The sequence below is a fragment of the Aplidium turbinatum genome, chromosome 13 (genome assembly GCF_918807975.1).
Source record: "Aplidium turbinatum chromosome 13, kaAplTurb1.1, whole genome shotgun sequence".
NCBI classification, from domain to species: Eukaryota; Metazoa; Chordata; class Ascidiacea; order Aplousobranchia; family Polyclinidae; genus Aplidium; species Aplidium turbinatum.
This window is the reverse complement of record NC_137484.1, coordinates 24,941,703-24,955,608: the sequence shown is the minus strand read 5'-3', so window position 1 is coordinate 24,955,608 and position 13,906 is coordinate 24,941,703. Positions and strand designations below refer to the sequence as shown.

At 41.1% G+C, this 13,906-nt stretch overlaps 1 protein-coding gene across 1 annotated transcript in view; it reads right to left on the bottom strand.

The window, feature by feature from the left end:
• LOC145782140 (uncharacterized) overlaps nucleotides 1-13,906 on the bottom strand; it is a 52,222-nt gene that overhangs the window by 26,366 nt on the left and 11,950 nt on the right. Inside the window, exons 4-14 of the mRNA XM_082593895.1 lie at nucleotides 13,484-13,669; nucleotides 12,739-12,924; nucleotides 4,703-4,888; nucleotides 3,967-4,143; nucleotides 3,659-3,832; nucleotides 2,570-2,746; nucleotides 2,135-2,314; nucleotides 1,884-2,057; nucleotides 1,462-1,635; nucleotides 454-810; nucleotides 109-288 (exon numbers count right to left, since the gene is read on the bottom strand). Coding sequence (XP_082450021.1) covers nucleotides 109-288; nucleotides 454-810; nucleotides 1,462-1,635; nucleotides 1,884-2,057; nucleotides 2,135-2,314; nucleotides 2,570-2,746; nucleotides 3,659-3,832; nucleotides 3,967-4,143; nucleotides 4,703-4,888; nucleotides 12,739-12,924; nucleotides 13,484-13,669 — 2,151 coding nt within the window. The remainder of the gene's footprint in view (nucleotides 1-108; nucleotides 289-453; nucleotides 811-1,461; nucleotides 1,636-1,883; nucleotides 2,058-2,134; nucleotides 2,315-2,569; nucleotides 2,747-3,658; nucleotides 3,833-3,966; nucleotides 4,144-4,702; nucleotides 4,889-12,738; nucleotides 12,925-13,483; nucleotides 13,670-13,906) is intronic.

The following is a 13,906-nucleotide window of genomic DNA, read 5'->3' as shown; positions in this document are numbered from 1 at the left end:
AGAATCAAATATGGGGTTAGGGTTAGGTTTAGGTCACTTATTTGCATACGAGATGGTAAAAAATCTGGTGCTGTGTTTAGGAGACTTGACTTAACCAAACAAAGTTACTTTTGCAGGACGGGGCAGTGGCCACAGACCAGCCTGTGGTGCCGCATCTGGTTTCATTGTTTCCCTCCAAACGAAAGCCAGCGCCGCATTGGAAGGAACAAACCGAAGCAAAGTTATTCCGCTCAGTGCATTTCACGCGTCCATTGCTCGGATTGCTGAAACCAGGAGAGCAAGTGATCTCTGCAACATATGATTACGTAATAACAATGTGTCTCATGCATGGCACTGTGTCATGTATAGCACTGTGCCATGCATGACACTATGTCATGTATGGGTTAGGGTTAATTGACACGACGATAATTGACACGACGCTGACATTCCAGAGGAATAAACTAAGCAACTTACGTTCGCAGTAAGGAGATCTGTGGCTCCATGTCTTGTCAAGTTGGCATCGCGCGGATTCGGAACCAATCAGTTCATAGCCGACTCCACACGTCATTGAACATACCGAAGGGTAATACCACGAGTCGGTACACGTCACTGTCCCGTGGTTCAATGGGGGGATTTTGGGGCAGGACACGCGTTTACAAGTCGGAGGAGATTGATCCCAGGACCCAGTGTCCGTACATGTCGATAGCTGCTCCCCCAGTCTCTCAAAGCCTGCTTTGCACGTGTAGTTGCAGACGCTGCCGAATAAATCCCCGTCTGTGCACGTCATAGAGCCGTGGGAGAACGGAGTCACAGTCGCGCCACAACGAAGCCCTGCAACAGAATGAGAGGAACCTTCAGAAAACTGCATGCTGGGAACTTACGTTGAAACGTCCTGATCTTACGTCAGCACGTCGAAAATAAATGCTTGTAGCTCGTATATTTACATTGCAGCGTCCATAAGTTACGCAGGCATTTCGTAGTATGGCGATAACGCTGGTATTCAGATACTTACGCTTTCCACGTTTCCACGTCGTCAAGTAACGCATGACAATAAACTACGCTGACACAACAAATACTAACGCAAACACGTCGATCGATTGTGTTATGTCAGGTACTTACGCGAGCACGTCGATAAATTACACTGTTACGTCATCAGATACTTACGCACTACGCAGGCATATTGGATTAGGGTTGGGGTTGGTAGATGACGCTACTACGTCAGATACTTACACAGGAATGTTGGTAGATGACGCTGCTAAGCCAGATACTTACGCAGGCATGTTGGTAGATCACGCTGCTACGTCAGATACTTACGCAGGCATGTTGGTAGATGACGCTGCTAAGTCAGATACTTACGCAGGCACGTCGATAAATTACACTGTTACGTCAGATACTTACGCAGGCATGTTGGTAGATGACGCTGCTAAGTCAGATACTTACGCAGGCACGTCGATAAATTACAATGTTACGTCAGATACTTACGCAGGCATGTTGGTATGTTGTTGTTGTTCCATGTCTCGTCACTACGACACGTGGTAACATTAGACCCCACCAGTCGGAAGCCGCTGTTGCATGAGAAAGTGCACGAGAGAGTGCCGCGCGAGCTACAAACTATTTGCCCGTTGGATGGTTCCGGAAGGGGTGTGCATAGAATTCCTACACATATGTCGGAGTTAAACCGATTAATATGTCTCGACCATCAAAGCAGTGTCGATTTAAATAGCTGGAAATAATTTACTTGCACATCTTTACTGGCACAAAGTGAAAGCAGTTTTACAATGGTACACTACGATCTGAATGTTTCAAAATTCCATCGTGGCTTGAACATATTTTATCCAAAGCCAAAATAAATGATAATATAAACAATGACAAAGAAAACACAAAATTACAATGTTCAAACTTACTTCCGCAAGTGGGCGCTTGAGCGTCCCAACCATTTACCCCACAAACTGCTCCGGTCGACCCATACAAATTAAAACCATCATTACACTTGAACGTGCATTTGGACTTGAAGTTGTTATTGTCGGTACACGAGACCGATCCCTTGCGCGGACTGGTTAGCCTCCTGCACTGGATCCCTGAAACGTGGATTTGAAGTGTGAAAGTGAAGAGAGATACCAGACTTTATTGGAAACGGTGACCAAGGAATACTTACTCTTACACCTCTGAGCAGGTCCGCTCCATGTGCCTGTGAGAGTGCACAGCACAGGAGCCGCAGTGGATGGCAGTGCGTATCCCTCATCACAACTGAAGAAGCAAAATGAACCAAATTCATTGCCTGGATGGCAGACGACCTTCCCATTGGCGGGTTGCCTCAACTTTGGGCAATGGCGTTCTGAAAACAAGACCCAGGGTTCAGCTGCTGCATTAGAATCAGATCGATATCAAACAATATTAGCCTTGCCCTTCACATAAAGTAGATCAGTGTTTTCTGAAATTGTTTCAGCAGCAAGCTCAACTTTATACTTCAATCCATTATGAAAACTACATGCCTTTTGATGAAAACCATTTGCAGAAACACGCAAGCAGGTGATGATACTGGCGCACTAACACGGTAACAAAGTTTAGTGGTTAGAAAATCGTATTTTACTTTTACACAGCGGCGACGAATCATTCCAACCAGTAGCTCCACACACTACAGCCTTCGATCCTTTGACTTGGTAACCCTCCTGGCAGGCGAACGTACATTGTGAGTCATAAAACTCTTCTTCGGAGCAAGACATATTTCCATAAATTGGGGAGAGTAAACGTGGAGAGCAAGTGATACCTAGAAATTATAAAACGTTACCACTAAAGAAAAACGTAAACATTGAAAACGAACACAGAAATGCTCTGACCTGCTCGTGCGAGGCTATGTCACGTAACTTCAGCAAATCTCTTTCCTCGTCTGATTATATCACTGGTCTGCATTGTCTGAAACTGGAAAAAGGGTAACTACAAAATCAACAAATCCTACTCTACTAACAAGATTATCCTTTCCCTCTCTTTCTACACAGTTACTCCTGCCCTCCCCTTCCACACAGCTACTCTTGTCCTCCCGTCTTCCCTTACACACAGATACTCCTTCCTCCCCTGCCCCCCCTTCTACACAGCTACTCCTGTCCTCCCTTCAATACAGCTACCCCTGCCCCCTCCACATAGCTACTCCTTCCCTCACCCTTCAACACAGCTACTCATTCCTTCCCCCTTCTACACGGCTACTCCTTCCCTCCCCCTTCAACACAGTTACCCCTGCCCCTCTCCACACAGCTACTCCTTCCCTTCCCCTTCTACACGGCTACTCCTTCCCTCCCCCTTCTACACAGCTACTCATGCTTTCTCCTACCTCACAGCTACCCCTGCCCTCCCTACATACACAGTTACCTTTCACTTCTCCTTCCACACAGCTACTCCTGCCTTCTACACAGCTATCCTTGCCCTTTTCTTCTACACAGCTACTCCTGTCCTCCTCTTCTTCAGAGCTACCCCTCCCCTCTCCTTTCACACAGCTACTCCTGTCCTCCTCTTCTTTAGAGCTACCCTCTCCTTTCACACAGCTACTCCTGTCCTCTCCTTCCACACAGCTACCACTCCACTCCCTATACATCTAATTTAAAGCACAGCACTTTCATCAGGTGCCATCCGCTTGTGAAGCAAGATGTTCGACAAGAAAGCATTGCAAGAAACAAGCCCCACTGACGTTTGCATTCTGGTGCTCCATGATCCCACCCCTCTGCGGTGCATTCCAGAGTGGAATATCCATTGATGTTGTAGCCATCCTTGCAACGGAAGGAACATACGGACGAGAAGTAGTTCTCCTCAGTGCACGAGATGAACCCGTTTTCAGGAGTTGACAACTCGCTGCATGTTTTTCCTGCAAAGACATAATGATCAGTTGCATCGCAATTACCTCCACCATCGCACATTCGAGGAAACAAAAACAGAGCCGCGAAGTGGCAGCATTCCTTCACATAGCCAACTTGTGTATCCATGACAACTTGCTCTTACGTTTACAAGTTGGGTGTGAGCTCCCCCAGGTCCCAAGTGAAGTGCATGATGTCGATCCACTCCCCACCATTGTGTAACCGCGATCGCATGAGAACTGGCATGACGACATAAAGTTCCTCGCATCAGAACAAACGATCCTCCCGTTGTGGAGGTCCGGCAAAGTAGGACATTTGATCTCTGTTAACGATCAAAAAATTTATTGTAAACGATCATACTGCTTCCACAACTAGTGCGACTGGAGGGGCTGATGAGTGGCAAGGATGTCGTCAATGTACGCTTTAACAGTGTCCGTGTGTTTCTTGTGATAGTCTTGCAACCTGTGTGCTAGGAAGGGGGTGTACACTGTCTTCGTTGTGTCACTGGGTTAATAGCAACAGCACAGTTAGGATGAGATAGATGGAATATGTTGCAGTCGCTGCGGCGGTTACCTTGTGAGAGATGACATATCAAAGTTAAAATATCGCTTCGGTTTCTGTAAAGATCCATAGTCAGTAACCGAACCAGGGAATGAGAAAAGGCTGTGAACGGTGTTTTTTAACAACCAACTTAACCCGAGTGTCGAGCCCCCCTCGCATGATTGGAAAGCAAGTCCACCCAAAGCTGTTGTTTGCATAAAGCAAAATCAAAATATCGGTAAACGTCTCATCAACTCCAGCAGTAAATATCGTTATAACGGATGAAGATTAAAATATGTACTGAAAAAATCGTCATGAGCAACTAACTGGTAACAACTAACTGGTACACTCAGGTGCAGATGTGTCCCATTGTCCGCCAGCAGTGCAGTAGCGTTGCTGGGCTCCCGTCAGCTCGTAACCCTGGTCGCAAGAGTAGAAGCATCGAGATTCCATGTAGTGGCGATTGGAACAATTCACAGAGCCGTGCACCGCCCCTTCCTCAACCAGGTCGGGAGAACACTTTATTCCTGCAACAAAAATCGATCAACTCATTTCGCTTCGAAAATTGCTGAAAAATTCAAACTCCGAACAGTAAAAGGTTACATGGCTGATGTGAATGTATTGAAACGTTGGTGAGCTCGCCACAGAAGGATTGGACATAACTTCACTGCGTTGAAAAACAATCAAGTTGGCCAAATGTAACAAGGTTAAAAGTGGAACAACGCGGCGACAGCTTTCTTGGTGGGAAACAATTGTCTGCTTCATGTCACAAACGCCCTCGCGATCGTGTTACAATGTAACTGGGAACTACATTTTTGTAACGTTATGTCGTCAGATTTCGTTGTAAAACTGAGTTAGTTCAGACAACACGGAAGAAAAACCGACACTGCCAACCAGTGCTTTCGGATAGTTTGCGTTCGAACTCAATAACTCAGGCCTCGAATTCACGGCGGACACGGCGGTCATGTCCGCCGTCACAGCATGTGATGTCCGCGGGAAGTGCTATCTAGATCGGTCATATTTGTCCGCCGAGAAATAACACGGGAACTAGCGATACAAATCGTCATTGCATAGTACTAACAATTGTTGCGAGAATATAATTTCCGCGCATTTTAGCGTGCATCTAGAAAATGTGAATACTGTATCTCTCACCCAGACAACAAAATCGATCATTCTTATATTAATTCAATGTAGACGCAGACGTTGAATCAATGTAAAAATGATAAATTTTGTTGCCTGGGTAGCTTCCATTCAAGCAGGAAAACTTTCGATTTATACGTTGCTTCAACGATTGATGACATTGAATCATCGTAACAAAGGTGAATTCTTCGCTAAGAATCGATGGGAGTACCGGTACTTCCACACTAATCAGCGCAACTTTGTTCAAGTTTGACGTCACAATGTCTGGCTTTAATCTCCGAGTAATATTGATAAGGCAAGGTTGGATACAAAATTAGTTAGTACGAGTTCGGTAGGCTATTACAGCAAAATTTGTTAAGTTTTGGTATTACTGTAAGAAAAGGCCAGGGAAAATTCACTTTCGCTCACATGACACGCAAAAATAAACCTAAAAAAAAGCCTAGTGAAACATTGCACAGCAGAAAATAGTAACGTTAGTGTAGAAGTTTTTCGGACTCGTGCCCAGAGCATTGTGACGCAAGAAGCCACACGACCTCGTTCGGTAGACGTTAATCAGTTATAGTCATATGGGGTAAATAAAAACAAACGGGTAGTTGGGGTAAAAAAAAAAAAACCCATTATAGCCCCACCAAAGTCTTGTAGATTACTTTGCAACATGTCAGTTTGAAGACACATATATGTACTTTGAAAAATCTCTAGCAGCTCTAGGTAGACTTTATTACTTATTTAGGGAAATTCTTTGAAGGAAAGTCACCAAATGCAGATAGGGAAAAAGTTTTTGGCTTTGATAGAAAAGTTTATCAGCATTCATATACTACAAACTGCAAATCATTGAAACTGTTCCTACATAATGATGTATGGTTACTTTTTGTGACAGCATATATAACACTTCAAATTTCTTTGTTGTACTGTATATATATAAAATATAATATTGTTTTTTTTTTACCCCAAATCAATACATTGAAATGGGCAAAAAAAAACAATGTTTTTTTTTACCCCGCTTTGTTTTTTTTTACCCCATGTCTAATTTGCACTTGTTCAGATCGTTCAGGAAGTATACAACTATACATAGCAATATGCCCAGGTGTTACAAACAAAAGCCTAAGCTATTTACTGAGCAGAGCGTCAAAAATGCTATAAAAGAGGTTCTAGAAGATGGTGCAAAAGTGTATAAAACTGCTGCCAAATACCACATGTCAACAAGTATGCTGAGAAAGAGGGTGTTAGAAGTAAAGGGAGAGTTTGAAAGAAGGGCACAGGTTCGATTATGTTCTAGTTGCTAAAACATCCTTGATGGTTGAATTACTGGTAATTGTTTTAATAAGATTTGGTTTGATATTTCTGTTGAAATGAAAAAAACTATTTAAAATTATATTTTAAGGGCCGGAAGAACGTTTTGTCACCTGAAGTGGAAGAAAAGCTGGCTCACTGTTTGAGAAAAATGGCTGAACTTGGATTTGGACCTACTCTGCAGGAAATGCAAGCAATAGTACAAGACTACATAATTGCGAATGAAATTGCTACACCATTTATAAATTCGATGCCAGGATATGATTGGGCTAAATCGTTTATGCAAAGACATAAGCTAACACTCAAAAAAGGTGGAATGATGCAGCTAGCTCGGAAGAATGTAACAGCTGATCCTTTTGTCATATATGGGTTCTTTAGAATGTTAGAGAAAGAAGCAAGAAAATTACAGATTTTAGACCGGCCAGAATGCTTCTGGAATGTGAATGAATCTGGGTTTCCGACTGATCCATCTAAATGCAAAACAATTGGATCAGTTGGAAAGAAAACTATCAGAGTGACATGTGGGGCAAATCGAGAAAATACCACCGTTCTGGCAGTGTGTTGCGCTGATGGTACTGCCCATGACCCTCTTGTGATTTTCAAAGGAAAAAACTTGCAAAGCACATGGAGGGGAGGGCATGCACTTCCCAACACTTTTTATGGAATCAGTGAGTCTGGGTGGATCACACGTGACATATTTCATGATTGGTTCAAAGAGTTTGTGAAGAGAACCCAACATATCCGCCCTCTTCTTCTCACTTTTGATGGCCACATGTCACACATGTCCTTATCAACTATTGAATTAGCAACTCAAAACAATATATCTCTTGTAAAGCTGCCAGCTCATTGCACTGATGTACTACAACCTCTGGATGTAGCTTGCTTCAGTCCACTGAAATGCTACTACCAAGTAGCATTGACAGAGCGAGTACACAGGACAGGTGCACGAGAGCCTCTGAGAAAAGCAGAATTTGTTGATCTTCTGTGTAGCATATGGCCAAAAGGAATGAGCGAAAAAAACATTAAAGCAGGGTTTCTTGCAACTGGTGTTTTTCCCGTAAATGCTGACAAATACAAAGTATCAAGGCTAGACAAAATCAAACTTTCATCATACAAAAGGTGGGAGGAGCAAAATTTTCCTTCGGAACAAGACGGTTCTCCAATTTTGCATCCTAGTACTTCAATATCTGTGGATTTTGAGTGCTCTGATCAGGATGTTAACCAAGATCCACTGCATGAATCTGATGTAAATTCCTCTTTTGTTTCCAGTGTGTCAACTGCCATCGATTCCATTCCCACATCCTCAACATCATCAGCATTAGAAAAAAATGAAAATGACCTGTCATATTTGATCAAAAAAATTCAAGCATTTGCCCCACCAGGTATGCGATATGTTGTACAACTGGTTCCAAAGGAAACAGAAACCTCACTAGAAGCCGTTATCAAATCACGTGGTAGAACAAAAAAATCAGGCTCACCCAAGAAAAGAAGGAAAATTTCTATGCATAGTGCAATACTGACAGATGAAGATTTCAGAAGGAAAATTGTAGAAAAGGAGACTCAAAAATCAAAAAAGGTACAGAAGAAAGCAGTTAAAAAAAAGGTGGTGAAGAGAATCATTTCAGACAGCGAGAGTGAAGAATTGTTAAAGGATATCCAGGAAGCTGATGATAAAGAGGTTAGACAAGAGAGAGCAGACAAAACAAGCAACAAGAAGCACGACATTGTTATATCAGAACAACACATAGGAAAGTTTTTTGCTGTTTTTTGGAGCAGTCCCAAATGCTACTATTGGGGCAAAGTTCTGAAGGTCTTTTTTGATGATGAAGAAGATGACATGGCTGAATCTGTGGAATTTCAGTTTCTTCACAAGAAAGAACAGACGTCTGATCCATGCCGCATGCTGTGGGATTGGCCGACTACGCCTGACAAAGATATTATTTCAGTAAAGTACTGCTTTTTTGGACCAGAACAGCCTGTGCTTACAGATGCCATGAGAGGCAAATCATTCTTTAAGTTTTCTTGTGAAACAAGTGCCTCCAGAAAGTTTGCTGCAATTAGCAAGTTTGGCTTGTAATAACTAGATAACCTATTCTACTGGTGTTTACTATGCAAGCTGTAATATTAGTTATATTATATATATATACTTCTTTGACATAAGTAACGCTAACAAACTATTCTTCAAAGAAGTTACTTATAATGTTACCTTTGTGAAAAAAATTGCTAATGTAACAATGTTCAGCTTAAGTAGTAAACATCAGTGAAACAGGTTTTGAAGTTGCGATGGATCCTGGTGTACAATTTGACTCATTTTTGGCTTGTAATGTTATTGGACATAAGTCACGATGTACCGTAGTGGACACTTCGGCTGAACAAGTTTTCTGCTTTTTTCTGCATGCTTCTTGTTATTGTTGTTTCTGTTATTTTCTTTCCTTCACTTTTCCACGCATATATTAGCCTAGCATCACACTATGGTGATTTGTAATGCTGTAGCATGTATATACAGTAGGGTGGTCCCCAAAATCGAATTTTTGAAATTGCTATGTCTTACCCTCTGAAAAGTCTCTAAATGACTTAAAACTAAACCTATAAAAAATTGAGACCCATTGGACTACGTTTAGGGGTGCCACAATGAACTTGAAAATCGAGCTGGGGGGTCGCGGGGAATTTTTGCTTAAATTTACATAACTCCAGAACCAGATGAGATAGAGAACTGAGCTTGGTGTCAAAAGATGCAAAGCAACCATATTCCTATTTGTGCTCAAGAGGAAAGTATGCTCTAACTGCTTTAATTTTTGAGAAAATGCAAAAAAACTGAAAACAGGGTTAAAATCAAACTTTTTCGCCCTATGTTGCTTCAGTGAATTATCTATGCTTTACTGCAGGCAGCCTGTATGTGTCTGCCTGTTGCTGTAATTGTATTCATTTATTTAATTGCACCAATGCACCTATTAAAAAAGTAGTTTCCTATATACGGGTTAATCTTCCAATCACAGTATGACACAACCATGTGGCTTCTATTCCTCAGCTTTCCATGACTTTATTTAGCATCAATACAAGACATAGCAGTGGCACTTGTTCACTATTTGGCTAAGAAAGTTGGTGTTTTTGTTACCAAGCAGATATGTTAAGTTCAATGGGCAGTAGAAATTAGAAAGGGTGTTTCAGAAATGGAAATCATTGCTGAAACAGCCTTTCTAATTTCTACTGCCCCTTGTTCACTGGAATGGAAAACTCCTTCCAGATATAACTGGTAACAAAAAAAGTTGAACGGTTACCACTAATTGTCACTGAAATGACTACTAACAAATTGCTTGGAGTGCCAAAGTTGCAGTCTTCATCAGGAAGTGCGCAAGCTACTGGACTAATGGTAGGCCTATGTGTTAAAGATTGAGGTGTTGTTGACAATGTAAGAGCAATGTGTTTTGACACGACATCCAGCAACACTGGTGTTTGGTCTGGTGCCTGTATTTGATTGCAAAAGAATTAAACAAGGACTTGCTCCATTTGGCTTGCTGTCACCATATTCTAGAACTTGTGTTGCAAAGAGCGTTCTCAACATTGGGCCATCATCTGGACAGGATATTTTTGTTTTCAGGTGATTTATAGCAAAGTGGGATAGCCTAGTTTTGACAAAGATCATTATGTCACCTTAGAAAATGATGACTTCTGCTGTGCTGATGAGATCATTAGTTTTTGCAAAGACCAGTTGGAAAAAACTCAATTAAGAGATGACCAAGAGTTCCTTGAATTATCTATCATAATTCTTAATCGAGCACCACCACATGGCATTTGGTTTCGTTATCCCGGCGCCCTTCACCAGACAAGATGGATGGCCACTGCCAGTATATATGCATTGAAGATTTGGCTGTTCAGAATGCAGTTTGATTTGACCAATAAGGAGCAATATAATTTCAAAAAAATTGTCATTTTTGTGTTAAAAGTATACTTCTTTCTTGTATTGCAATGTGCAGACGCATTGCTTATACTTCTAATCTTGGTTTACTGCTTCTCTAACAACGTGCGACCCACGGAATGATCTGCAACCCCAGATAAAAAGACTAAAGGAATATCAGCAACATGATTCAGCGGTAGCCAAAGAAGCAATGAAAACATTCTCAATGCACTGATGGTACATAAGTGAGGATGCAACCTAATTCGTACCCTGAACCATTCGTACCCTCATTTGGTACCCTGAAAAAAATCGAGAAAAAAATTAAAAAAAGCCAAAATAGCACACGGATCGGAGTTTCCGCTTAACCCTAACTTTATGTGAAGAACTCATTGGCCTTGTATTTTTTGATGATGGTGTTTCAAGTACCGATATTGAAAAAGAAGCTATGGTTTTTGCCTTGACCCATAAAAGTATGAGTAGTCCACCATTGAAGCGTATTTCTTCATTGCCAGATGATGTCTTTTCAAAAGATTTATCAGACTTTGTCACATCCAACACCATGCGATTGTTCCAGATTCTGAATTTGCCATCTGACTTTTTAAAGCTGGAAGTTGTAGCATGGGATTTGGATGAAAGTAATAAGAGAACAAAAAGCGTTGTTAGTTAGTCTTCATGTGATCACCGATTTTGCTGAAAGAGGTGTTGCATTGATGCAAAATTTTAACAATTTGCTGACAAAAGATGAAAATCAAATGCAGTATATTCTGCGTCATCTTCGAAATTGCAATAATAAGAATATTGAGAGCCACTTAAAGTCCACAGACTGAATCATATTTGATATACGAGACCTGTAAATGTGTCCACTCTAGGTGGGTGCGATCTAACTTATAAACATATTCAGCATATCATTACAGTATATTTTATAGCCCATTACAGACTGGAGTAGTTGCTACTGCCGGATTTGGCAAGATTGTTGCCTATTTTTCTTCATTTGTGTCTGCACTCTGCAGTGCATTGTATATTGCTGAGGTTTTGTTTTTAAGACATTTATTTAGGCGATTTACCTATTTTGACAAAATTTTCGTATTTTTGTCATTTTTCACTGGTCATGTGGCACCTCTAAACCTTTATCAAAATACTTCAAACTTTTAGTGAACTGTTTTTTAGTGAAATGGAACCAAATGAGAGGGTAAGAACCAAACTTTTCCAACTTTAAAATTTTACCATACATTTGAGGACCACCCTAATATACAGTAGTTATTGTTTTTATTTTTTACTCATAATGAAGGCACCATGATTTGATGATGTGATTCTCATGTTTTGATGTTTCATTTTGTGCACCATTAATATAACAGATTTAGAGAAAAAGTTGTAGTACTAGCATTGATATCATCATACTTACACATTTAACAGGTTTAGAGCATTGAAAAATGTGAGGAATAAGCTTTATCAAGCTTTGTTTTTATTTACCCCAGCTATGTTTTTTATTACCCCTTTTACTGGGTAAAAAAAAACAAAGAAATTTTAATCACTGACAAGCAATTATTGAAATTTTTTTTAAATTTCTAATGTGATTGGAAGCTACATGAGAGGACTTATATTACCCCAGAATATCTTGACCTCATTGGAAAAAACATGGATTTGGTGACAAAGTTTTATTATTTTGTTTTTTTTACCCCATATGACTATACACGGCGTTTTGAGCAGGTACACGGCGCTTTGACTCTTCAAGCGCACGTCTTTCAGAGTGACTTTGCTGAAATTATAAAATGCATTCTAAACCGTAGCTATAGTTCTCAAATGGCGAAGAATTTTCAAGATAAAGTAATTAAGCATGACGATCGACGCAAAAACTGGTGTGTCCGCCGTGAGAATTAATTTGTCCGCCGAGATAGCTGCTCAGACCGGACACGTTTGTCCGCCGTCAACATAAACCAATTTCGAGGCCTGATAACTCATGTCTCAAAATATGTTGTGCGGAGTATCAACTCACAGACGGATGCAACAAAAGAACAGTATCAACCCACAGACGGATGCAACAAAAGAACATACGATCGCATCTTGGAGGAGGGAGTTCATCCCATTTGCCACTTTCAAGGCAAATGCTCTGTCTGGAACCTCCTTCCAGACGGTAGCCGTGGTTGCAAGAAAACACGCAACTTGAATCAAGATAGGTGTGCTTCGTGCAATCTAACGTCCCATCTTGTGGCGCGGTAAGCTCCGGTGAACAGGTTATTTCTGGAAATCAGTTCAAGTGTACACCCAACAAAAAAACTAACAAAAAGATAATGACAAGCAAAGTAAAAAAAAAATGAAAAATTATTAAATAAACTTTTACAAGTGTGTATGAAAACGATTTGTCTGCCATTTCACGACCCACTGTTCCATCTCTGGCAATGACAACTCATCCAAACAAGTTTACATAACAGCGCCAACATCGGGTCCGTTCTACTTCTTCAATTTGTCAATTAGTAGCACGTGAAGTAGCAATATTATGACGAAAGTTATAATGAAACGCCTCGTCATTATGAAATGAAGATATTTGTTTCACTTCAGCCAATGACCGTATGACGTCAAGGCTGAATTAAACATGGATTGGCTGCATCTGGAAATTAAGAACCAATCAGACTCCGATGTTGTGCTTTTAAAAATGAGGTCAACAACGATTGTTTTCACGTCCGAAGCAACAAGCTTCAAAAATGTGTTCAATAGTCTCCTCCTCCATCCGCATTCGAGGGGTGGAGCGCCTACCTTCACCTCCTCCACCCACATTCGAGGGGTGGTCAGGAGCGCCTACCTTGACACGTGGGTGTCGTTCCATTGTATTGGCGATTCTTCATGCAAACGATCGGGTACTGGGCACCCGGTGGCAGCTTAAAACCATAATCACACGAGAAGTGGCATTCCGAACCTTGGTAGGAACCAAATGTGCAATCTACAGTGCCGGACGATGGCGCTAGAGGTTCTTTTGCACAAGGAAAGCCTGAACAATCAGTACATAATAAATTAATAAGACATAATTAACTGCAGACAGAGGCCAATTGTTTCGATCTTGGGAATTATTTCAGTGTAGTTAAAGAAGGTTGATTTGGATTGCTTTAGTTTTTCATTTTTTGGATTTTGGCTTTCAAAAGACAAGAATCTGTCACAATGTTGGATTTTTTGCCTTTTCTGCATTTGTTACTTGTAACTTATTCCAATCATTTCTTAGCACAATTTT